General features: G+C 45.0%; 1 protein-coding gene across 1 annotated transcript; it reads left to right on the top strand.

Annotated features, from left to right (window-relative positions):
• The first annotated feature begins 3,931 nt into the window (after nt 1-3,931).
• On the top strand, nt 3,932-11,006 carry LOC142581869 (uncharacterized). Its single transcript, XM_075691315.1, has 3 exons — nt 3,932-5,145; nt 6,165-6,494; nt 10,352-11,006. Exons 1-3 carry the CDS (start codon nt 4,036-4,038, stop codon nt 10,484-10,486), a joined length of 1,575 nt encoding a protein of 524 aa, XP_075547430.1. The 5' UTR covers nt 3,932-4,035; the 3' UTR covers nt 10,487-11,006.
• Nucleotides 11,007-25,734: the final 14,728 nt, after the last annotated feature.

Genomic DNA, 25,734 nt, shown 5'->3' with positions numbered 1-25,734 from the left:
GCTGTGATGCTGCTCCATTTTTTTTTCTTCGTGTTTGGATCAAGGAAGCAATGCTAAAACCTGCGCTTAGCTATATATGTTAGCAATTATGCGCCAATGTTAAAGCACAGAATGAAGTTGACCAGATGACGAAGATGGCGTGTTTGTTTAAGATATAAGGGTGACTGAACACGTTGCCTTTGTGTTAGGATGGAGACAGGTACCGCTTTGCCAAAAGTAAAGGTGTGCACATGCAGCGTGTATTTCCTTCTCCACCTAACTGCTCTAGTCTGTCGGCCCTTCTTCACTAAACATCTAGCCTCCTTTCAGCCAACTCTACCGTCCCCGCATGAACCTGCACTTAGATGCTGTTAATTTTATGGTCGCAGTGTCACAGTGGCGTTAGCGCAGCAGTTTTTCTTGCTCTATCATATTTTACACAGGGCTCACATAGTGCTCCGATGGTACTGCTTCTGGAGCAGTAACATATCGACGATTCATTGAATGACGATACAGAACGAAGGGTTAAGAATGTGCATTAATTTGCACTTTCGCCTGCCCGGTTAAGCATAAACATGTGAAATTAGCCTAACACTACAATGACATCTGTGGACGCAAGCTTCGTCACGGATTTCTTTGCGGTCTCTCGAGTTGTCGTCGGACTCGGTGTCTAGTATGCACACAATGAAGCAATTAGACACAACTCATGTTTTGAATGAAACTTAGAGCTTTGCGTACTCGGAATTTTCGGAGATATATTGGTACGTGATTCTTTACGACAGGACGCAGAATTAGGAATAGCTGTGCGCGCCTTCTGAACCTCCTTCAATAATTTTGTTACCAACACCTTAGTTGGATGTTTACTGTTTCCTGCAAAAATAAAGTGGAACGAATCGCAGACGAAAAGTGACAAAATGTGGCTGGAAAAAGTTCGAGGCCAGACAACAAACACGGGAAATAGCAACACAGCACATGTGTACCATAACTTATATCAGGAATAAAAAAAAATCATACACCGAAGGAACGCCATCTCTGTGCACATCAGACAAATGAGATTACAAATTTCCATCTTATACACGGACAAAAAAAAAAGAAGAAATTACCAGACTGCTTATACAGGCGAAGAAGATACTTGTCCATTTCGACGCTAGCGGTTATTAAATGTTCTATTATTTTTATATTATATTATTGTTGTGTCATGAAAAAAAAACACACAAAGGAAGTGAAGTTTGAGATACTTACGGGCAATGTACGAGTGTCTGCATCGTCTATTTTTGTGTGGTTCAACATGAAAGGTAGAATAAAATGTAGGGTCTGCGTGCCACAGCCCGTTCTCGTACGCATAACTGTTCGTTATTCCGTGCTGCATGTTGCTGCACACGTCTTTAGGTTTTAGTTTCGCGAACGCTGGACTCGTGCGAGATATGTCAAGAGGTTGACATATGTTTTTTTTTTCATTCGTAGGCACGTGTGCAGTGGCTGGGATGCGAGGAAAACCCGGTACCTGTCTCCCTTGGACAAGTACCGGGCAGCCTTCAGCAGGCGCCTAGTCATGGGCATGATGCTCGAGAAGATCCCTTCGCGTTCGGCCACTGCCAAGGGAAGGGCTGCAGGATTCATTTTCCGGTGCCTGAGTCGGGTAAGCAAGTACCCGTTACTAGAGGCGTGCACACCTGCTTCGAGATATAACCTTGCTGATCAGGCACGTTACAGCACGAGATGCTCGTCAGGTCTTCGCCATTCGTGTGAAAGGAAGCAAGGATACAACGACGGCAGTCGCTCACTAAAGGGTTTGCAGGTCGGATCAAGAATACAATCGTGTGGAGTGTGCAGCCACGATGTGTGGACTTCGAACACACACACAAAAAAGATTGGTTTGTTCGACTATGTAGACGCTTCCGTAGCCACCACTTTGCAACGTTGCCTGGTCTCTTGGCAGGCTGCGGCAATCGAAGCGCGTGGCATGCTGCTCGGTAGCGGCGGCTGTATTGAATGCACAGGCACTTGCCATGCAGATAAATTCGACAATCGTTCTCTAAAGACGGCTGCATCCGTTTCTTCATTGATCAGTAGTGTTAGCTGCACGTTCCATGTTAGTGATAATACAGATTCATACATTTTTAAGTCCCCTACCCCAGCATCAGAGATAAATGATCTATTGTGAAAAAGAAAAAAATAAGATCCGTGGTTGCGGTGTAGAGGTACAAGCTCTAGATCGTTCCCTGACCAACTTAAGATCGAAATGATATCAGTCATCTTCAAGGGAAGTGATCAAAATGATCTTAACTACAGAACAATCTCTGTTATATCGCTATTTTCCAAAGTTATGGAGGAAGGAAGAATTTCTTTCAGCGAAACAACGTTATCATAAAATGAATACAGATTTCAAAAGAAGAAGCCTGAAGAAATGACCTTACGCGACAAGAAAGATACAGTAACTGGCAACTTCTAACATAAGTTACTTACAGTTGGGTTATTTCTTGATTTTAAGGAGGCCATCGATTTCGTAAAACGCGGCATTCTTTAGTTCAAGCTATCGCGGAACCGGGTTAAGAGTATAGCTTTGGACAATTTGAGAAGCTACCTGGAAAACGACGTACAGTATAGTACACTAACACCGGCAATGCCAAGTCTAACATGGGTCCACTTACATGCGGAGTTCCACAAGCTTCTATCCCTTGCCCTCTGCTGTTTATTATATAAAATAACGGCATAGTAAAATACTACTAACACCTAACGTTATGTTATAGGCTGACGATACCAATGTATTTTTCTCCGGGTTAGGTTTTTCTCCGTTCCTCAGTCGCAGGCTAATCATTGGCTAGAAAATTTATCTACCTGATTCAGGGCAAATAGGTTCGACTTAAATCTCAAGAAAATTTTCGACCCCATATTTGGACCCCATAAAATGACAGTTTACAGCGAAAGCACTATTATTTTTGAGGGACAGCCTGTTCATCACGTGACTTCTCACAAATTCCTTTTGGTTTTCTTTCTTGAATACTTAGACTGGTCCATCCACATCACCTACGGAAGATCTCCCGAGCTGTTGGCATAATTTCCACCTTACTGCAGTTATTACCGCTTTGAATGGAAAACCAAATTTACTACACAATACATTCGCAGCTTCATTATTGTCTCCTTGTATGAAGGACCACGACAAAAAAAAAAGACCCTGTTTACTGTCGTGCTGTCAACGTAGCAGTTATCGATTTACTTTATAGGGTTGTGGGAATGCCTTGTCCAATGCGCTTAGCTGATGACGGACGTGGGAAGATTGCTGCTTGAAGAATTGTCCCTGTACTTGTCATAGTACCTATACACTAGCACGCAACACAACGTAACTCGTCAATCAATCATTTGTTAATGCTGCTATTATTGCAAAGTTCAGTGTAGCATGCGGGCGAGTCTTCTACTTCGCAACGTAGGCAGAAGTTCTAAACATGAACTGCAAATACCTCCAGCCGAAATTGCGAGGGCGAATAATGTAGTGACAAGTTACTGTCTTAAACATATGTGAGTGCTCCTTCGGCACCGAGATGGTGCAAATCAAAGAAAAAGAATAGTTGCACATTGAATTAGCATTGGCTCTATTTTGAAAGCGTTATTCTGCCTTCTGCTTTCTGTTTGGTTTAGCTGCACAATAACATAAATTTGCTCCCAATTAGCAACTTAACAAATGAATCATGTATTTAGAAACTCTGCGAAATTCGATTTGACACTATCCAACTCCCTTTTACACGATTGGCGTTTCCCAAGTCCCCACCACCAGTCGTTTCCGCATTATATAAGTCCGCTTTGCTGAGAATAAACCTCGCACACAGTAGGAAGCCCCGGTGCCGCATTTCGTTGCAGTGCTTAATAAAGAAGTTTTAGAAGATGTTCTGTGCGTCATGGCGTTCATCACCACCTCCACAATGCTCGCAGGGGGAAACAAAAAACGTCTCGGCGGTCGTCGCGTTCCTTCACGAACTGGGTCTCCCGTGGCCGAACAAGTCTCCGACAAACCGCCAACAGCTGCTCGATATTTTTGTGACAGCGTCATTGGAGTTTGGCATGCCGATGTTCTTGGCCTTCTACATTGGTCGCCATCCCTCCCAAGCGACCGCCAACGCCATCTATATGACATTGGAACCACGCATCCGCGAATGGATTAGTGACATAGATGCACTCGCCGAAAGGAGCAAAGAAGACGACTACTTGAGGCGTTGCGCGGAGATTGTCGGCCGCGAGGGACAGTCCTACTCCATCATGATCCAGGAAGTGCTGCAGACACACTCCGAGGTCGTAGACCTCGTGCGAAGCTTTTGGGGAAGTCACGCCTTGCCACGGTTTTACAACCTCAGCGATCCAGATCTCCGGAGGGCCATCAACGGCCACCTCCCAGATGACTCGCAGCTCTGGCCCGAAGACGAGATTGTCGTTCTGCAGCCTGACTTAATCTCGAAGCTAGACGCGGAGCATTGGAGCCCCAGCGGGTTCCAGGAGAGCTTCAAGCTGTTCCTGGGCGCGTACGTGGTCTGGGCGTTGTCGCCGCTGGTGTCCAGACACGTGAGTACCCGCGTGCTTCTCGACGTGGGCGGCCGAGACGGCGAAGCTAACCAGCGTCTCTCCAAGTGCATCCAAACCCTGGAGATGGTGATGCCACTCGTGATGTGGCAGCTGCACCGCGACGCGCAGAGGAACCTGTGGCCAACCTGGACCATCGCGCGCTTATCCGCACGCTCAGTGGCTTCGTTCTTTCACTCGTACAGCGACGTGCCGCAAGCATTCGTGAGCGCAATTTTGTCGAAGATCGGAGCAAACTCCTTCAACATGACGAACACGTGGGAGACGCTAGATAACGCTATGGCCTACCTCTCGGACGACACGGACGCGCCTTTCTTCGATCTCTACCGAACAGCGGCCAGGGCAACAGTAACGTTCTTCAAACAGTCGCTGCGACAGCCAAAGCACAATATCCACCACATCCCAGGCCTCGCTAGTGCCCAAGTCTACCGGCTGATTGTGACTCGGGAGGTGTCAATTCCCCACTTCCTAACATCTTCACCCCTATACCAGCCCTGGTACCCAGCCGCCGTGATCTCAGCTCTAGCTGGAACCCTAGCCTCCGCCCAAATAGCGGCCCTGCTTCGAATTGCAATATATTACGACAGTCGTTTTCAAGTGAGTGACGCCTATCTTTAGAGAAAATACGCGATGAAATTCCTACTTGTAAACCGTCGCGCTATTTATCGTCGTCTTATTTGCCGTGATTCAATATGATTGCGCATAACAGCGGATTGTAATGCGAAACAGGTCCACCGCCATTGTCTGCTAACAGAGCCCAAGAAGAGATATTCGCTTTCGTAAAACGATCTTGAGGTACACTAACAATGTTCGTTTGCATGGATTGCTGAACCACAGATGGTCAAAAATAACCTTAACCTCTCCACTACCGTCTCCCAGAAAGTTCTAGTGTAGGCTTAGGAACTCAGTCAATTATTTCATTAATTATTCAACTAAATAAACATTTAAATAAATAAATAAATAAATAAAATTATATTACTGACCGTAAAAACGAGAACTCCAGAGAGCTACTACTACTGTCAATGTTTGATGTAACTTCGCTGCGCAAAAGCATTTCTTAATTCCAGTGATGTCACAGTTTCATAGGTGCATGCTGTGAGCTCTGATTACTTGGAGGTATTCCTACCGCTTGCGAATTTGTGATGGAAGCGCTGGGCGGCCCTGAAGTGTGACACCGCAGAGAATATTTCAGTGGGGGGAATAAAACGCCAATGTGCGAAACGCGAATGTGGCAGCTCGGAAAAAGTGCTAAGGGGGATCGGAGAATTTTACCACGCATTTTTCGTGCGAATTTCGAGAGACAGGTGCTACTCATAAAACCGCGGGCAAATGGTCACGCTTAACATACTCGCTCGGTTAACTTTTGCGTCCGTAAAGCTTAAACCTACCGTAAAGCTTACCAAGCTTTATTGAGGAAATTTTAGCCAGTCCACCTATCGTAGCGGTTGCCTCATATAGATCCTGACGTCCATCGTCGCGAATGGCGTGTTGCCATATAAATTTAGTCTCTTAACGTCTGCAGCGCTGAGCTTTTTGACCATTGACAATTCGCTGATACCAGCGGCAGATGCTCTTCAAGTCGCTGAAAGTGTCTTCACCTGACGTTGCGCGCGCAGCGCTACCAGTCAGGCGACGTCTCACCCAAGGGAGAATGGTTCGTGCGGGACCTAATGAAATTCAAGAGTACGTTCAATGCCAGCGGCATCTTCCCCGACGCGACCAAGCAGGAGATCGGCACCGTGTACAGTGCAAGCATCGCGGCGCACGTGGCGAGCGGGTTGCTGGACATGCCCGAGTGGCGCCGATCTTCTTCGGGCGCTGGACGCGTCTCATCGTCAGACGGGGACGCACCGAACCCGTTCCGGAGCTTTCAGCCCGAGCAGCTCTTCTTCTATCTCACCTGTTTCGCACAGTGCGGGAAACCGGGCCGTCAGCGTCAGGAAAACGTAAGTATGGCGCGCGTGCGTTCAATAACGCCGAGATTATGGGCAATGCCCGGTGGTGAAACGAACGGCGTATTGCTCCTGTGGAACGACTTACCGATAGAACTGAAACGCGCTGAAAATTTCTCAATTGAGAAAAAGTTTGTTTTATGTTAGTATTATTCGATTATTTGTCGGCATTTGTCGGCTTCTGTTATACTTCATATATATTTACTGGTCTGTTACATCACCCCTTCTCAATTGATCTTTTGTTGCAGTTAATAGCAGAGACAGCCTTTTTCCTGTCCCGTGAATGTGTTTGCGTGCGCACGGAAAATTTGCCGTTTCGCCGCTGTGGAATGTTGTAACAGGTATCAACGCAAAGAAGCCTTACGCTACATCTCTAGATGCACTTTTGCAAAATTTTTTTGCATAACTACTCTCTTGATAGAACTCTATGCTATTCTGCACATAGAAAGATGGGCGGTAAAAGAAAACTCCGAAAAGTCTGCGTGGTACAAATGTGCGACTGTAAAACTATGTATCAGGGTGAGTACATCCATACTTTAGGTTGTACAACTCCATGGGATCGTAGCACGTTACAAACCATGTTGAAACGCTTGCAGGCGCGCACATCGTGTGCTGGGATAAGGGTCGAGCCAACCTTGCTTTTGATTACACAGCTTCTAAGGTCGGACCTCTTTACTTAGCGTCGACATCAACGGAAATTACACATGTGTCCTATATGATGTTGGCGCATTAATGTAACACGTACCTCCGTATAGTTTAGAATGTTTCTTCACGCTACACACTACCCGTCCAACCAAGAAAGTAATTGGTAGCGGCGCTCCCCGACTGAAGGGATCAGCGCACTTTGTTGACATTCCACGGCGATTCCTGCGCGAAAACTTTAAAACCAGGCGTTCTCAGCGTCTACATGAACACACTGTGGTGAAGGTCTGCTTTCACTCAACTCCTATGCTTCCTTTCATAAATGAGGTGCAACACTGTGGAGGCTAGAGATACTTCTTACAGCGGTTGCATTCGCCCTTAGGAATATTTGGTGTTCTTTGGGCAATTTTCGGGAAAAACGTCTTTTAGAGCGTCAACTGCCAAATACAAATGGATTAAATTTTCCGAACCAGACAAATCGTGTACTTACACATCTACTAACACGTTGTTCTAGATCAATTTGCTTTTCGTTATTTTTAGTCTTATGTGTTTATTTGGAGCCAATCACGGCATCCTCACGTGCATGCTTGCACGAGCAAACGCCGCTGGTCAGTAGTGAAGCATAGACGTAACGCGCAGCGAAGCATCGAATGAACGCGCGGAGTGAAAAATTTTGGTGACCAACTTCTTGCGTAGGTTTCACAGTGTTGCACTTACGTAGGAAACAGAGTATATTAGTATAGGAATCAAGAAACATTGTGTCCCTTCAACGCACCGAGAAGCGCAAAGTCTTAAGCGCATCTATACCCGCGGCCGACTTTCTGTGGCTATGAAGGGAAAGCTACGGGCACGTGGCTGCTGCACAGGCGTTACCGCGCCAAGCAGTCCTGCAGCCTTTGACAGTGAGTTTGTTTGCGCGGAACAGACGCTGAATCGCCGCAGCGTCCATGTGGCACGGTTTCGCGTTTCCCCAAACGCGGAAATGGAAAGCCGCAATATAAGTAAAAGTTTACAATCAGCGGTGTGTTCCGTGTTATTTAACTGTTGATAGTAAGATGTTTGTTTTCTCTTCACCAGCCTATACTGGCGTTGATTAAAACGCAGGACGTTTTTCAGAAGCGCTCTCACTTGTGTGCGCTTTACCTCCGTAGCTTTCCCTTCATAGCCACAGGAAGCTGTACGCGAGTATAGAAGTTAGAGCTCGAGTGATAGTGTGACCAAGCATTAGGAAGAACTCGGAAGCAATAGTTCTTGTAACTTGTTTGGGAGTGACTAGCGTATGCATTGCGGTCCTGTAAAAAGGGTAGGGGGATCTCGTTTTGGTTCTCGCGGCTTTACCGGATGCTCTCATTTGAGTGCCCGGATAACGGCTCGGGCTTTTGGCTCAAGGTCACTTGAACATCGCCGACAACGGGAGCTAAAAGCATTTCATGCTTAAAATAATCACTTTCGCCAAAAAGGTGAAGCACTTGCAGAGATAGTAAGGTTTATCATTGTGCTTAGGCCGCTCGGACAGCATTTTTACTATACGTGGGTGTGACAGCGTTACCGGATGGGGCAATTTTGTTCGTGTAAGGCTAGCAAGCATGTGTATGAGGCGAGATTGTGCGTGGCAACGGCAAGGTAACTGCACGGATCCGGCGGTGGCATGACAACCAGTTCGGTGTTTGATGAATTGTTTGATTTATTTCTTGATTATTTATTGATGGCATGGGTAGATAACGAACAGGGTGCTCAGCGTAAACTCGGGCCATTCCTAAGGCGATACAACGTGACATAGCGTCTCCAAGCGATTCGTATAAGGGAAAGATGGAGGAAACCTGGGTGCAGTCGCTTTTAGGTGTACATTTCTGCTATACGAGGTGCGCATGCTCCAACCGTGTCAGAGCGCCCGCTCGTACGACGAAAGGGCAAGGCGGTGGTTCTGTGGTGCCATGTATGCGTATAGCCTAATTGGTAGCAGAGTGGGCTGTTGTGCTAAGACACCCTCGTTTAAATACTCCCATTAGACACATCCAAAATAATTAACCTTTATGCCTCACACACTCTTCTATGGTCATACGGGTTTATATAGGGACAAGCTGACTTTCGTACATGATCATATAGGATTACGGATATAGGGCACATGGAGTGTAAGTTTCTTCAATGGAAATTTTTTGCTTAATAAAGGAGCCCCAGACGTTTCTGGAATGAAACCTTCCTTTCTGCGATAATGTGTGCTGGCCGAGGCAAAGTATACACAATATAAAGGTAACACTGTCGACTGTAACAAGGGTCAACCAAGTTTTGGTAGGCGCCAAATAGCGCGACAATACCTGTAGCTAAGCGGTAGTGGGGACTCCGGAAATTTGGACCAGCTGGGGTTCTTTAACGTGCACCTAAATCAAAGTACACGGGTGTTTTCGTATTTTGCCCCCATCGAAGTCCGGCCGCCGTGGCCGGGATTCGATCCCTCGACCTCGTTCTTAGCAGCCGAACACCACAGCCACTAAGCAACCACGGCGAGTATAGACGCTAGAAAAACAAGAAAAAAAGAAAAGAAGCGAAGTTTATCAAGGAGGAGTGGGACTCGCTTCTGCGTAGCCCCACTCTAGAGAAGCAAATCCTGGCCGTCCGGCGTGCCCGTGATCGGACCGGTGGGCTAGGCCTGCTGGTCCCGACGTGGGACTAATCGGGTGCGCGACGAGTTCGTGTCCTCGCCGGACACGCAATAAAGTTATTCACTCACTCACTAACTCACTCATTAGAACACGAGGTGATTCTGTGGCAACAAATACAATATTCGCTTTTTTATGCAGAAACAGCGAAGCCGTGCTTACGCATTACATACATACATACATACATACATGCATACATACATACATACATACATACATACATACATACATACATACATACATACATACATACATACATACATTTTTTTCTCTAGTTTCTCTGCTGGTTGATGTACACTGGCTTCGTTGTGTGTATTATGTATGAATGCACTACTGCTATTCTGGTAGTCTCCAATCATTATGTGCTCTTCTTCGAAAGAATGTTTTAGTAGTGTTCATTGATGTGGCTTGTTGCTCACCCCTGTAATAATCCCCATGGGGGATTGACAGTGTTCTATAAATAAATAAATAAATAAATAAATAAATAAATAAATAAATGCGTACTTACGTACATGCATACATAAATCAGCTTCTCTCTCACCCTTATCGCAGATCGCCATATGCAACTTCGCCCTTCCTGCGTCGCCACGTTTCCGACGGGCATTCAAGTGCCTTCCGCGACACCGACTCGTCACGAACTTCACTTGGCCAGAGATCCGTGCAGCGCCTGCCGCTATGGCCTCGTAGCGAACGAACAGTGCTCCGATGTGTTATTTTTTTATCGTGATTTATATTGATAATACCGCATGGGAATGACTTATCTTTGAAAGGCGTGCTTCAAGCGCAACCTGTTTGCCGCGTCGTGAAGACAAACTCGTTGCTCATACTTTAGCGAACAGTTTCATGTTGTTTTTCGAGAAAACAATGCTCGAAATAGTTTTACATATGTAAGGGTTGGGGGCGTTTATTTGTGCTGCCATACGAGTAATGATCTCTTAGCGTGTGTTTGCACGCACTGAGCACGTCTAGCAAATGTCACTTGCCAAGTCGCAAGTGTCGAGTTATATGTTCTGTAACTTCATTCCTTTCTGTGGATTTGCCGTACGACATCAACCACTGCAGCGAATTTTGCCTGTAGACGGGATGCGAGAACGATTTTCACTTGGAACATGCGATAACAACATGCTTAAAAGACAAAAGTTGTGTTCGGCTTTGTCTTTCCTACCTGACGCCAATTGCTGTCGCTGCCGACTGCCAACTGCACTGCACGGATAAATTATGAAGGATATTACCTTTAAGTTCTTCGTGGCTGTAATTAATAGAGTCCAAACATTTCTTTTGGATAAGTCGTGCAAATTGCTGTAGAAACGCGCCTTCTTTTATGATGTATAGATGCCTTGGCCTTGACAATTTGTGCAATAATATTGATCAAACATTTGGGAATGTATCAGCTGAAGTGACGGTCGGCAAATCAATACTCACTACCGATGTTCATTTTTGCTGCTACACTATTTTATACGCTACTGAAGACCCCACGCATGGTGGTAGGACAGTTGCCTTCGTGTTGAGAACGAGTGGCGCCAATCGGCTGTCGACGATCGGCTAAGTATAGGACGGCGCGCATAGAAATAATAGTACTAACGATACATACATATATAGCATGGCATGAGTTTGGTGGCATTTACTGCTTCTCGATACTTCTGTAGTCTAGAATGCACTAAGCTGCGTTACTGCTTGCTTGAGAAGTCGGTGCTGCCTAGGAAACCATCTGTATTCCAAGGAATTTTTGCAGAAGTACGGAGCATTTTAGTGAGAACACATCGAATACTTCGAAACCTTTATTTCAATAAAAACGCATTGTGGTTTGTCTTGTTCCTTGCGCTTCAGTCTTCGGGAAGGGAGGGGGGGTGAGCACAAAGACACAAAGGTCCAGGACTCGCGTGTCTTTGGCTGCCCATAGACTCAGCACACCAGATGTCCCTACTCCAGTCCGAGCTGGACAGCATGGCAACCCACTGTTTTGGTATGGGAGATTATCCAAGAAAGGGCTCCAGCCCAGTGGCACATATCAAGTGCCCAGTAATGGGCGAGAGAGCAAAGCTTTATTATTGAGCAAGCGAAGTGTCCTTCGACCTTGGTGGTCTGTTTCTTCATTTCGGGAAACCGTGGGGACCATCTTTCGGGCTCGGTTCACCAGGGCTACCCGGTCCACGGAATTCGGGCTTGACAGCTGGGCCTCACGCGGCTCTTCGGTGGTTATGTACTCTAACTTGGTTCTTGTTGCTCCTACACACTCCCGCACCATGTGGTGTAATGTGCCAGGGGCGTCGCAGAAACTGCAGACATTATATGGCCAGTGCGCAGACCTTAAGGTCACACAGGCCGCCTAATAGAATAGCGCATTATATTTAAAAGATTCCTTGATTTTCACAATTTTCTAATATTTATCCTGTCCCATTACTGGCAAACAAAATTACACCCACCCAGTTTTTCATTGGTTGGGAAGGATAATTTTAGGACGTCATGAAAACCAAAGAAACCATTGAACATCACGCGCTATTTTGTTAAGCGGCGTGTTTGTTAGCGTCTGCGCACGGCGCACTTAATGTTTGGTCCATAAAAATGGAGACGATTATAACTATATGTACATGTATTGTGCCATGATGTATGACTACGCAGAATATAAGTGCGCCGACGGGCGGCACATTGTCAGTTCTTGATCGCGGCTCACGCGAACGGCCGAAAACCAACGATTCACTCGGAAACCCCGGAGAGAGGAAGGTTTAAAAAGTACGCCAGCAATAGCTTTGCGCAGGTGACGTCACGAGGTGTAGCGAAGCACACGTAAATTGTGTTCGAGAGGGTGTACCTATGCCTCAGACACACTACATTATTATTTAAAATACACTTGGAATGCACGCCCCACTCTTCTTTCTTTGTGGCACCGGAATGTCATTCTTTCGAGAACAGTTTGGGGTCCAGAAATTGAGCATTCAATCGAAGCAAGTCTCAAGCTAGCCCTAAGCAAGGTTTTTTGATATTTGCTGCCCTGCTGGGGCATCGGTATGAGTATAATGGTTGGAGTATCCGAACTGAGACTAACGCACACACTCTTGCACAAGTGCAAACGCAAGAGCATCCACACGTGCACACCCAGCCATGAACACACACACACCCCCGTGGTGAACCGCGAAGCACGCAACACACAGCCTGTCTCAATTAGTAGCTGAGGCAGCGTGCGATGGTGGTGCATTAATTACGATCGCGCCTTTCTTTTGCCGATCCCCGATATGAGCTCGCCCTGCGTAATTAGGGAGTTCTTCGTATTAATTCAGGCCCACGTGGCACAGAACAGGGCGAGCATGCCGTTGGAAGGCGATAATTATTGGAACCAAGAGAGGTCATCCTAGTTTCTACCACGATCAGCACGCCGGGAATTATTTTGTAATTCGAGGTGTAGAAGCCGCGTAAAGAATATCGAAGAAGTTACTGGAATAACGCGTTTGCAACGTTATTATTTGTGCGCCTCTACTGCTAGTGTCTGTTTTAGATGCGTGAGCATTTATTTGCCTGCCGGTCCATTCCCAATTTCGCACATTTTTGTATGACCACTATGCGATGCTAGAGCTCTACAGATGGCGCCACAATGCTAATCGTCTATGTGCAGAAACTGTGTGTGTTGGAGCAGCGTAATAGCGTGACTGCACTGTACTTGGCATGAAAACGCTCCGCTAGGATTCCCGTGATGACGATTGTACTGTTGATGTCCATGACGATTCTTCTTCTTCTTCTTCTTTATTATTATTATTATTATTATTATTATTATTATTATTGTTGTTGTTATTATTATTATTATTATTATTATTATTATTATTATCAAGCCCACCGTCATGCGTCACGATGACTATGTTAGCGACGGAGGTCTTGCGAAACCCGCCGCATACGGGTTTTTGGAATTCATGGAAGAGGTACTCGTCATAAATCTGGTCAGCGCAGACGTGAAATTTGAAATTTCGAGGTTAAGACTCGTACTTAATCACACGCCATTCCCGGTTATCTATCACGGGGAGCGAATCGACAGAGTCGCAGAAATAAAATTGAAAAACCTGTGTATACGTGAAATTAAGGGTTTGACCGAATCCCGGTGGGATCGGGATGGAACATGACGAAATAAAACGAGGTACCGACCACAAATTATTTAGTAGGATTAAGGTCTGGGCTATCACACGGGAGCCTTACTGACAAATGAGACTAAAAGCGATAAAACAGTCACCTAAGTTTGCCATATGGCGTGTCTGCAAGACCTGGCGTACACTGGTGGCTAATTTTCATCGTTTGGATTTACAGCATCAGTCATGATTTGAAAAAGAAGAGACCCTGCATAAAACGCATGCTTCAATTTTTAGCGAAGCTGTATACCTCTATCACCAATGCATTTTTCATGTCCATGAGCAAAAATATGGAGCGATACCGGAGGTAGTGCAACACCGGGCCGGCGGCGGCGGAAGTGAAGCAGGCTTCAAGGACTCTGCCGCTAATTATAGTAATAATAAATACCAATGAACTAATTAAACACATCAAGATATTCTCGTATTGCTGGTTTTGATGCGTCAACAACAAAAAAAAAAAAAAAGAAGGAGAGCATGAACCAATTCCGGAGGTAGTGAAATACCGGGCCGACCCGCGGCGGAGGTGCAGCAGGCTTCAAGCACTCCACCAATAATAATAATAATAATAATAATAATAATAATAATAATAATAATAATAATAATAATAATAATAATAATAATAATAATAATAATAATAATAATAATAATAATAATAATAATAATAATAATAATAATAATAATAATAATAATAATAATAATAATAATAACAATAATAATAATAATAATAATAATAAAATCAAGTAAATAAAACAAGGTGCACTGTTTCAAGTTGACGGGTATACTGGTGTCGTTTGCGAACACCACATCGACTCACGAACAGAAGGCAAAGGAAACCACACACTCTTGACTCGCTACAGGATAACGCCACCGACTGTGGGGATGTGTGTGGCGTACAAATGTGGGACGAAATTGTGGTATCGACTGTATATATATCTCCAGGCACGCCCAAGTAAGATATCGAGAAGTTCATGCCTACACCACGTATTTTGTATGGGTTAGCCGTGATGATAGTACCCCTGTGATCATCGTTGGAGACTTCAATATGGACATTTCGAAAGCAGACAAGAAATGGTTCACTCAGTTTGTGCCAGAGGTGTTTGCTTTGAAGTGCCACACCAATGCAAGTCACCTAACTACTTAACGACAGTCGCCTATGGATATAGCTTTCGAGAAGATACCGTCTTAGGTTGCAACCGAACCAGTTAGTGTATATCTCAGTAATCACAAAGCTGTTGTCACTACCCTTACGAAATGCTGAAAATGAATGCGTGCGCCCTGGCCTAATCCCTGTGGGATGGGCTTCAGCTTCAGTGGTCATCCACCTTCACAGAGTGGGATGGCTCCTCAATTTCTTTACTTTGGTAATCACACGTGCCTGATGCCAGTTACTATAGCAAGCCCTGACGAAACGGGATGCTTAGAAAGCGCGCTCGAGTACACGTATGGCTGCTTGACGTCGTTTTGGTGCTACTTGAAGCATTAAATCTTACATGGTCAGTGTATCGTTTGGCATCACGTGTCCACGTGAATATGCACGTGAACGAATGAATGCACGTGAATATATCTCACCTCACCACTGGCAGTCATCCTGCGCTGGTTCTGCCGGGATTTTCTGTCATTTCAGCGTTTACGTTGAGATGGCAACTAACGTATACTGCATATACTGTCGATCTGTCGATGCACATCTCCGAGCATATTGTTTCATTCCGTTTATCAGCGTTCACATTTCACGACTAATATGAGGCAAGAATCGGCCGTTGGCACTTGATAGCAGCCTTATCCGCACGGTGCTCTGGGCTGCGCTTCTTTAGTGCACATACTTACGCACTCTACAGAAGGATTCGTGGAGAAAAAGAGAGCAACCAGGAATGTACTTGAGCACGTGTTGACGTATAAAAAGCATAACTCGAACGTGGCATATAAGAAATACAAATGTTGACGGAATATTTTCAATCCTTTTTCGATTCCACACATATTGTTCAGATTGAAGAGTCATTCTCTCCCTACAAGACCTATTCCATTCTAGCGACAATGGTTATAGCAGATACAGTACCGGATCATTGTTAAACAGGCATTATCCGTAGCTTAGCACGGATCTTTGTTAAGATGTTGAGTTGCTTGCAGATTTCTTTCCATTTTGTTTACGTCGACTTGCATCTCCGTATCTCCGTGCGACACTAATATGAGGCAAGAATCAGCCGTTGGCACTTGATAGCAGCCTTATCCGCACGGTGCTCTAGGCTGCGCTTCTTTGGTGCACATACTTACGCATTCTACAGATGGAACAGGAAGGCGGATGTCGTCGTCTACTCCAGTGACACATTAGGTGGCATCTCGCTGACGCTGAAACTTTATCCGCGTTGTAAATATTCTTAGAATAGCTTGCGAACATACGGTAGGTTCATACACGGCCGGACTGGACTCCGCACTCGCGGTTCAAGTTGCCATACGTTTTGTAATTTATTATACTCTGTTACAGGTTACAGAGTATAAGTTATAAGTTAAGTTATAAGTATAAGTTATAAAAAAGTTACAGGTACTTGCGTACTTGCTAATGAAGCATAAGGCACCTCAGCATTGTACACCGACGCTCACAACGCACTGGGGCCTTTTCACCGCACGAGTGGTATTTCTAGAGGTCTTCCAGAGACTTCCGTTTCACAGAAACTACGTCATCGCCGGACGAGACTCCACACACAACTACACACAGATGTCATCTCGGCGTGTACGTATAACCATCTGTACTACCTTTGCAGTTGTGCCGGTTTCCGGAAGTGTTCCCTGCGGAATCACGCAATAAAACAACGAACAGTGGCTAAACATTCTCAATGCAACTAGTGTACACCTTCGAGCGCACCATTCTTTTAATTAACCAAATTAATTTATTTGGCTCTTTCTGCCGTGTTAAAGTTTCCTTTGGATCTTTCGCCCATTTTCTTGCACGAACTGCTGCGTTCGTCATCGAATGCCAACAAGCTCTTTGAGACGCGCGTTATGTCACGCGTTATGTCGCGCGAGAGCTTTGTTCCTCTTGAAGGTTCAGATGCTGCAGTTGGTAGTGTTGCTGTGTCGCGTTTCTTTGTAATGAGCCCCCATACACACGCCTACCCCTTGCGCGTCTGTGTTTATAAGGGCTCCCTTTTAACGCGTTAGCATTAGAACTGTCACAGTGGAACAAAGTACATGTGAAGTGCGGGAAGCTGGTCACGTGGTCACATAGCTGGTCATTTACTGCAATTGAAGGGAAACTACTCCGAACCTCTGTCAGTGAACGCGAAGCGCCGTTGTGTATATACGCGGTTTAAATCATGGATCCGGTATCTCAATAGAGTGCGTAGTAATGCCCATATATTTCCCTAGCGTTCACCGCTACACCGTTACTGATTTTTCTGCGCGCCACCAGATATATTTTTGCGTTCTGGTCTATGCTCTCGAAATGTGCTCTTCTTCTATGGACATAATATACGTTTCAATGCCATGTATTTGTAAACCCATTTGTGACCACTTTCATTGCTTCTGTAGCTTCCACGGTTACCTAATTTGGTTCAGCAGTTAAATCGACTTTTTTTTTTTCATTTCTGCTGTGTATCGGAAGACTGCTTAGCGGGCGAACCGACTGGCTGAAATAAACTACATCGGTACTAAAGCAAATACCACCAGAACACCGGGAATTTCCAGCTTGTCTGCTGTTCGTGAGCAGTTTATTGGGCTGGTATTAGGCTCTTTTAATATCGAGGCACCCAATGCTAACCACGGTAACTAGGACAAGAATTGCGTGCAGTGCTTCCCTGCGCCATATTCCTTCATGAACAGCAACTGAGCCGTAGGTGCTTCGTCACGAAGTTACTAAACATCGTGAGCTTTCTTTCGAGCACAAAGAATTCGAACTAACAATAACTAGTCGGACGCATAGAAGTTGATAGAATGTGTACATAGGTGCTCTGCAGCTTTAGGCCACAAGTGCTGCGTGTTAGTTGATATTTTAGACATTAGGCAGTGACTGCTTTCCCATTATCTAATTGCGCTTATTTTGACACATCGGTAACGTAGTGGGAATGTGAGTATATTTGGTCGTGGGGTTAGGTGCCTTCGGAGCAGTGGAGGAACACTGAAGGAAAACTTGAGTTGAGCCTATAGGTGTATCAAAATGGGTATAGTGAACGAAAGCTTAGTGAGAAAGAAAGGAGGCAAGAGCGACATTGGTGGCGATGCTACCCTCGCATTTCGAGGCCATCTCCCCTTCAAGACATTGATTTTGAGAGCATCTGCTCAGTGCTAGGTAAATGCTTTCTTGTTGAGAAGTATCACGTTCATGTTCAAAAGTAAGTGATTACAAAACCTGCCATCCGTTTAAAAAATTTACGTCCACACAAATGGCCGAAATACCCGAAAATATTATACAACTCGACGTGTCGTACAGACACCATGGATGTCATGGTATATCGTACACGCCGTTCTTGGTGCGTAAATTTAATAATTAACATTTCGCCTTCGTTTTCTCTCCTTATAAGAAACATTTTCACCCACACAAATGGAATAACATCTGCAATGAATACTCTATCTGTGAGAACAAATTCAATGTTTCTTTTTCCAGGTATATTTTTAGTTGTCACTTTCACTCAAAAGAAAACCAATAATACGCCTAGACAGCTTAACTATAAAGTATACTCCAACAATGTATTTTGCCGGCCCCTCTTCAGTTTTGGTCATTCCCCTTTAGTGAGTATGCTCCACGGTTTGGGGTCATCATCGTTACCATCATCATCATGATCACTAAATGTACTATGAGTGGCATGGGAAGGTATGTTCCGTAGAAACATTGAAATCATAGTTTCAGGTACTCTGTGCAGCTTCCGCTGACGGTGCATTTGTTAAAATCTCTGAAAGCAAAAAAAAAAAAAATGCGTTCGCAAAGTGACACTCTCTCTTTCCTTCTCCTCGTGCATTAGTGCGTTGCCTACATGACATATCTTCGCTGTTCTTAGATCTTGAACGGGATGATTTATAAGCACCATTAGGCGCCGGTTTTTCTTGCGCAGTTTTTCCTGTTGTAATAACAAATTGCGTAAAACTAGGTTGACTCCCTGGGCGACACTCAGATGCATGAAATATTTCTTCATTTTGCTGAAAGTTCTACGAGCACCATTTCTTTGATTCAATTCCAGTGTTACTTTTTCTAGTTCTTTCGCCCAACGCATTGCGGTTGCCTAAAGATAAGCGTAAGCGGGAGAAAAAGCAGACTAGGGCAAGTATACTGAGAAACAGACTCATGGCTATGGTGGTGAAATTAAGAGTTATACTGTAAGTGCTCGCTGTAGTCTTCTGAGCCATGCAGGACTTGCCGTTGGGCGAGCGGTGCAATAAATCACTCTTTTCTTTTAATTCGGGGATACTCTCGCAATCCGTAGTTTTGTTCGCCGGTGCCTTAGGAAAGAATCGCCCTGCGGGTGTGTCCTTCTCTGCACTCGTACGATTGGCTAACGAGTGGCGGCGCCGCGTATATTGAGATTTCGAAAACGAGTAATATTGAGTCTTTGAACTTTAGTCGGAACAATAGGGCCGTGTTTCAAGGTCCTAACTAGAAAAAAAAAACAATATGCGAAGCTTTCTGTGCCTGGGTAAGCCAGCTGAAAGCTTAAAGTTGAGCACGCGAAATGAAACACACTTTTTTTTTATTTCGTGAGGACGATCGTGCTTTGCCAAATTGGTTCACGTCTTAATAGAACATAGCCCGCTTTAGAAGAGCATAGATACAAGACAGGATAATAAACGATACGGCACAATGCTGTGGGAGCGGCACTTTAGTTCCATTTTTCTGCACGGCCTACTGCAGACTAGGATGATATGTGATCTTCCCCATGGCATTACATATCTGTCGCTACAAACTAAACTACGAAATCTCAGTGACACTATAATCCAGTCACTACTTTAGCGAGACTACCACCTCTGAAGGTCACTGGGTTGTGTGCACAGATACTACGGCTTTTTCACGAGGAGGACGAGTTGGTTCCGTGAGCCCATCTCGCCCCGCAAGTCGATCTTCCACCACCTACGAGACAGATACTCCCGGCCCATTACTACTGGAATCGCAAGCCACGCACGATGCCATCAAGGCAATTATTACATAACCAGCATCCGGGCAGTGCAGATTTACACTGACTCACTTAGTGCAGCGAAACCTGGAGCAAGTTACAAAAGCGTTATAGATAGGCCAAGAAATCCACGAACTCCTCAAGTTTTCACATATCAGTATCGAGGGGCAGTGGGTGCAGGGGCCCGGTCGCATTCGTTTCAACAACTTCGCCAACCAACTGGCTCGATTTCCCTGCATCATCTTTCTTCAAATCCACGCGCTCTTCCACCAAGCGCTGCAATCTAACCACCGATGGGACACACGCGCCTTAATTATCCGCGTGCGCCTGTTTCGTGCCGCGTAACGTTAAGCGTGCTAACTATCTCTTAGGATGCCTCGGAATTCAGTGGCCCTTGCACCATCGGTCACTTATGCTTGGGGATCGACAAAAGACGACCAAAGAACGTGCCGCAGGTGCGCGGCTCCTGTGGCGACGTTAAATGCTAGACACCTGCTTTGGATGTGCCCTAGCACGCGGGCGAGCTTTAGATATTAAAAAAAAAAAGATTAGATTGACGCGAGACATGCCCGAAAGCTACACCTGTTGTGTGATAGACGATACGTCTGCAGAGGCAGTCCTGCAGCTCCTAAACACTGCACAGTTCGAGCATTCATTCGACATTCCTTTATACCCCATATGCATTGTAACAAATACACCCCCCCCTTTCCAGAAAAAACACAATGAACTGGCTGCGGCTTAACGTGGCGCAAACCTAGTTATACAAGTGAACGATCTGTTAAGCATGGCTAGACACGATTCTTCAGTGCTTCTTCCCGGCGAGCTATATCGGCCTGGTGCTCAGACTCAGACTGGCGCTTGCGGCGAAGAGATCCCGTGCTCGCACCGGCGCCTGCCTCTTCCATGGTAAGACTGAGCGACCAAGCGCAGGCGATGCAGCTGTTAAACCCTCGCCTAGTCACGTGGTACACAGCGGCGAGGCTCGAGCGAGCGATGCTGCGACGCCTCTGCGCAGAGGATCACGTGACGCGACGTCGCATTTTCTGAAGATCAAACGCGGCTGAAGGTCAAACGCGTGCCGAGATTGACCTTGGGAATTGTACCTCGAGGAGTAGATCTTTCGCTCTAAAAAAGCCAAACAGAAGAGCAAAGTTGGCACCAAACGTGAAACAATAGCGATGACTTATACCGCAGTAGCAGGGAACCTTGCGCACTTTGGTGTATTTTGTTACTTGACAAAAACAGACTTCACAAAGAGGAGGACGAAGAAATTAAGGTGGATTGACCCTAACTGGAGAAACAACATTAATTTATTAGTCCACCCTCGGTTTTGTTAGCACTGGTTTTGTCAAGTATCAGTAGCGATGACAACGATAACGAGGGCAAGGTGATGGGTGATTTGAGTCGGTTTTACATAACAAAAATACAATTTTGGTGTTGATAGCTCGGCTGAATACTGGCTCTTTATGCGAGTTCCTAACATCTCGAAGGGGGATGGGATAATAAAAAGTGGCGCTTGTAATTATCATGAAGAGGGTACTTCTATGGTTCTTTGTCATTAATAGGAGCTTTTATAAAGAATCAGATCATGCTTTCAAAAAGGTTTCACGTTTTCAAAAACGGCGATCCTGGCCAAAGGCATTGGGATTACTATAAGTTACTCGTTTTAGAGCAGGAACTTTTCGCACAGTGACTGCTTAGCGTTTTCAGAGCTTTGCGCTGAGCGATAGATGGACGCCTGTTCTTGCCGAGCAGGAAGCGCCTGAAAAACTGTTGAAAGGACTAAAAGCGCTGTGCACTACAATGAAAAGAGCATGCCCCTCTCTCGATCAACGGAAACGTTGCACAGAGAACTGGCGCCGCCTTGCTTTGAAATACATGCGCTGCAGGCATTGGGGCCTCCAATGCGTCGAAAGTACTGGCCGCTCAGTGGAATAAAGCTTTCTGGAGCACGCAGTGCAGAATTTTTGGTAAACACCAGGTCAAATAGGTGAAACTACATCGCAGGACTCACGCCTTTCTCAATGCAGAAAAAGTAAACTGCGATGAGAACGACGGAATGATAAAGCAGAACTAACAACGCGGAACAAATTAGAAAAAAGAATAGGCAACGAATAGAGCAGCCATAATAAAGTGGAGAGTAAACTTCTTGAGCTATAATTTATGGGTACGAAGGATGGTACTTTCCTGGAGCCCTCTTAGGCATTAGGCTGCTCATTATAATATTTGCGTCTTTTGACTGCGCATAGCCAATACACGTGTGGTTGTAAACGCGATACAGGTTTCTCACCGATGTCTCTCACTTTTTTTACTGATGATGGGAATGTCTGAGGGAATGCTTCAGGCCTTAGAGAACTTCCCCTTTTACGTAAGCTTTCTAAAATCTGAACAAAGTTGTATATTATACAAAATAATCTCAGATATATATTCGGTACTTGATTGGCACCCATAACTTGGAACATTATAAAATTTACGCGTGCATCATTTCGACTCGCTCACTATTGAAAGCGTACAAAAGCCACGCAGTAAGTAAGCTAAGAACTTTCTTCACTACAGAAACTGGAGTGAAAAAAGTTCACCGAAACGAGTTTCTCCTTTAAGCAATGTCTTTTTGCAGGAACACTTGGTCTGCCACTTAATGCGAACGTAGCTTAGACTAACACATTTGTCAAATCAAGAATATGACGGAGGCCCGTCCTGTCAGCCTTGTTCATAGCTTTGTACATTTGTTCACAATGAGCAATCGTAAGTTTGCGACAAGTTTCAGTTCCTTTTCAATATCCGTAGATGTTTCCATTCCAACTCTCACACTTCCTTCTCAGCGGCAGCCAATTCTTCTCATACTTCCCTCTCAGTATTCTCGATTTCATGTACGCGATTCTTGGCAACTTCGCGAGGCCGTAGCCTAAGTGAGCGAGTATTTAGTCATCTTAGTGACAAATTTACATTTTTTTAGAGCCTTGCTGACTTGTTTAGTGACCATTAGCGACGTAAGTAGCCGGAAAGTTGCTCCTGTAAAGTTCATAATGGGAATCTAGCAAAGTGAGGTGCCTAGACCCTATTTTATTCAGAGGGGGTTCATATGCGCCTCCGTTTGTCGCTATGTACTTCTAAAGGCATATCGAGGAGCTTGTTAAAGAGCCAGCTAGGTGCATTATAGCGTCTTTTCTAGGCAAAGCACAGTCTAGAGATCTGATACCGCTTAGGAAATTCGGTGGTGGTTTTTACCTCTTCACTTTGCGACCGTTGACTCGTCGCGAAAATAGGTTATATACAGCTACAATAAACGAAAAGAAGCTATATTTCTCAAGAAAGGAAAATGTCTACTACTACTACTACTACTACTACTACTACTACTACTACTACTACTACTACTACTACTAATAATAATAATAATAATAATAATAATAATAATAATAATAATAATAATAATAACTTTGTTTTGGGTGATTAACTGAGCTACATTGTCGAACGAACGGTTACCAACGCCGATGTAGTACGCGCCGACAGTTCCTTGCTGCTGTCCGCGAGTAGTGAGCTGAGAGTGCCATGCAATCAATCAATCAATCAATCAATCAATCAATCAATCAATCAATCAATCAATCAATCAATCAATCAATCAATCAATCAATCAATCAATCAATCAATCAATCAATCAATCTTTATTTCGGATATAAATACAATGTTGTAGGTACGTTCACACATTCTTTCTGATGGTCATGCTGGCCACAGAGAGTCTGCTGTTTGCTGTATTCGTACGAAGGCCTTTGCCACTCCTCGGAACGTTGAGCTTGCGGGGCGGAATTCATTCTCCCAGGAAGGTTCATTCACCCCGGAAGTAGAACTTTTCGGGTTCCCTAAAGGAATGCCGCGTGGCGTTGCATCTGAGCGTATGTATGTGCGCGTGTGTACACACCTTGGATATGTTTACCTAGCATCAGAACGCCTTGAATCAAAAGTCAAAAACGAAAGAATTGAGAGAAAGCGCGGATGCGCTACCAGGAAATGGGGAAAGTGGGAGGGGGACTACGGTAGGCATACGCCAAGGACCCGGCGAGGGTCCTCGGCGTATGCCTAGGGTAAAGGAATTGAGAGTCGATGCACTGTTTTTGATCTCACTGAAGGAATGACTGTGTAGCGTCCCTGTATTTATCAGGCTCTAGTTTCTGTGCTTCACTACCGTATCGATCTGACGGCGGCAAAACTGCATGCAGGCGAGCGTATTCCTCAAAGATCTATTTAAGCCCAGCGTGACTTGAGACTGTGACAGTGTTTCTCAAACTTTTCCAGTACGTGACTACACATCTTTGCAAGCCTTCTGAATATGTGCCTTTTTTCAATGACGCAGTTACATAAAAAATACCGAATTGTTTCAGTGTAACAAACGGTTTGTTGTGTACCATTGTAACCATGGCGATAAAATGGGCGGTGGAGTTCTGATCTCAGTGAACGAGAATTTTACGTGCTTGTTGATTCCAACAATTAGTAGTTTAGAAATAACTTGGTGTTGCTCAACCATTAATTAAAGAAAAAGATCATTCTTCGCCCTTGCTATTTCTCACGCAGCTGCGCTAGCGGTTTTCCTGAGGTGCTACATGATTATTTGAATGCAGTTACTGTGCGGTTTCCAGACGTGCCTATTTTTCTTGCTGGCGATTTTAATTTTGCAACCATACAGTGGTCAGAAACATGTGGCCAACCAATCGTCTGCAGAAGCTATTAGTTTCCTTAGCGTAAGTTTAGATTTCCATCTGTCTCAACTCGTTTGTCAGCCGACACGTATGACACCCGCGACAGCATCACCACTCGATTTGGTGCTAACGTCAGCTCTAGATATCACCTCGTCTGTAGCACATACACACCCTGATTGAGCGATCACGAAGTACTTCATTTCGCAATTTCCCTTCCCACGCCTAGTACACGTAAGATTATGAAACGAATGAGGGACTGCAACAAAATCAATTTTGAAGCTATCAACGTCGGTTTTTGCTGCTTCCTCAAAGAATTTCTTTTAATTTATGCGGACAAACCCCTTTGAAGCGCTCTGGCAGTTGTTCAAAGCAAAAGTTACTGAATTAATGGACCTGTACGCTCCTTTAAGAACCGTATAGAGTGATTCTAACGCACCCTGGTATTCTAGATAATTAAGGAGATCATCTAACAAAAAAGCAAGGCTAAGCGCCGTGGTTACTTAGTAGCTATGGTGTTGGGCTGCTAAGCAAGAGGTCGTGGGACCGAATGCCGGCCACGGCGGCCGCATTCCTGTGGAGGCGAAATACGAAAACACCCGTATACTTAGATTTAGCCGCACGTTAAGGAACCTCAGGTGGTCTCAATTTCCGGAGTCCCCCACTACGGCATGCTTCATAATCAGATTGTTGTTTTGGCACGCAAAACCTCATAATTAAAAAAAAACAAAATAAAGAAAGGCAAGGCTTTTTTGCGCTGCGAAGAAATCGCGAATCGCGGAGCACTGGTCCGCCTATAAAATAGCTGCGAAATCGTATGCTAACGCTCTCAAAGCTGCTAAATTCAATTTCTTTCACACTACACTTTCATCTTTGTTAACAACTAATCCAAAGCAGTTCTGCAACGCAGTAAAGCCAAAAAGTGAAACATCCATTCATATGTCTCGTTGATGAATCTAGTGACCCAGTTCCAAAACATCTCTGTGTTTCATTACTTAACGAAACTTTCGCTCACTTTTTCTGGGACTCTAACGTAATTCATTATC

This window comes from Dermacentor variabilis, chromosome 5 (genome assembly GCF_050947875.1).
Source record: "Dermacentor variabilis isolate Ectoservices chromosome 5, ASM5094787v1, whole genome shotgun sequence".
Classification (NCBI taxonomy): domain Eukaryota; kingdom Metazoa; phylum Arthropoda; class Arachnida; order Ixodida; family Ixodidae; genus Dermacentor; species Dermacentor variabilis.
Note: the sequence above shows the minus strand (reverse complement) of the source record. Positions and strands in the feature narration are given on the sequence as shown.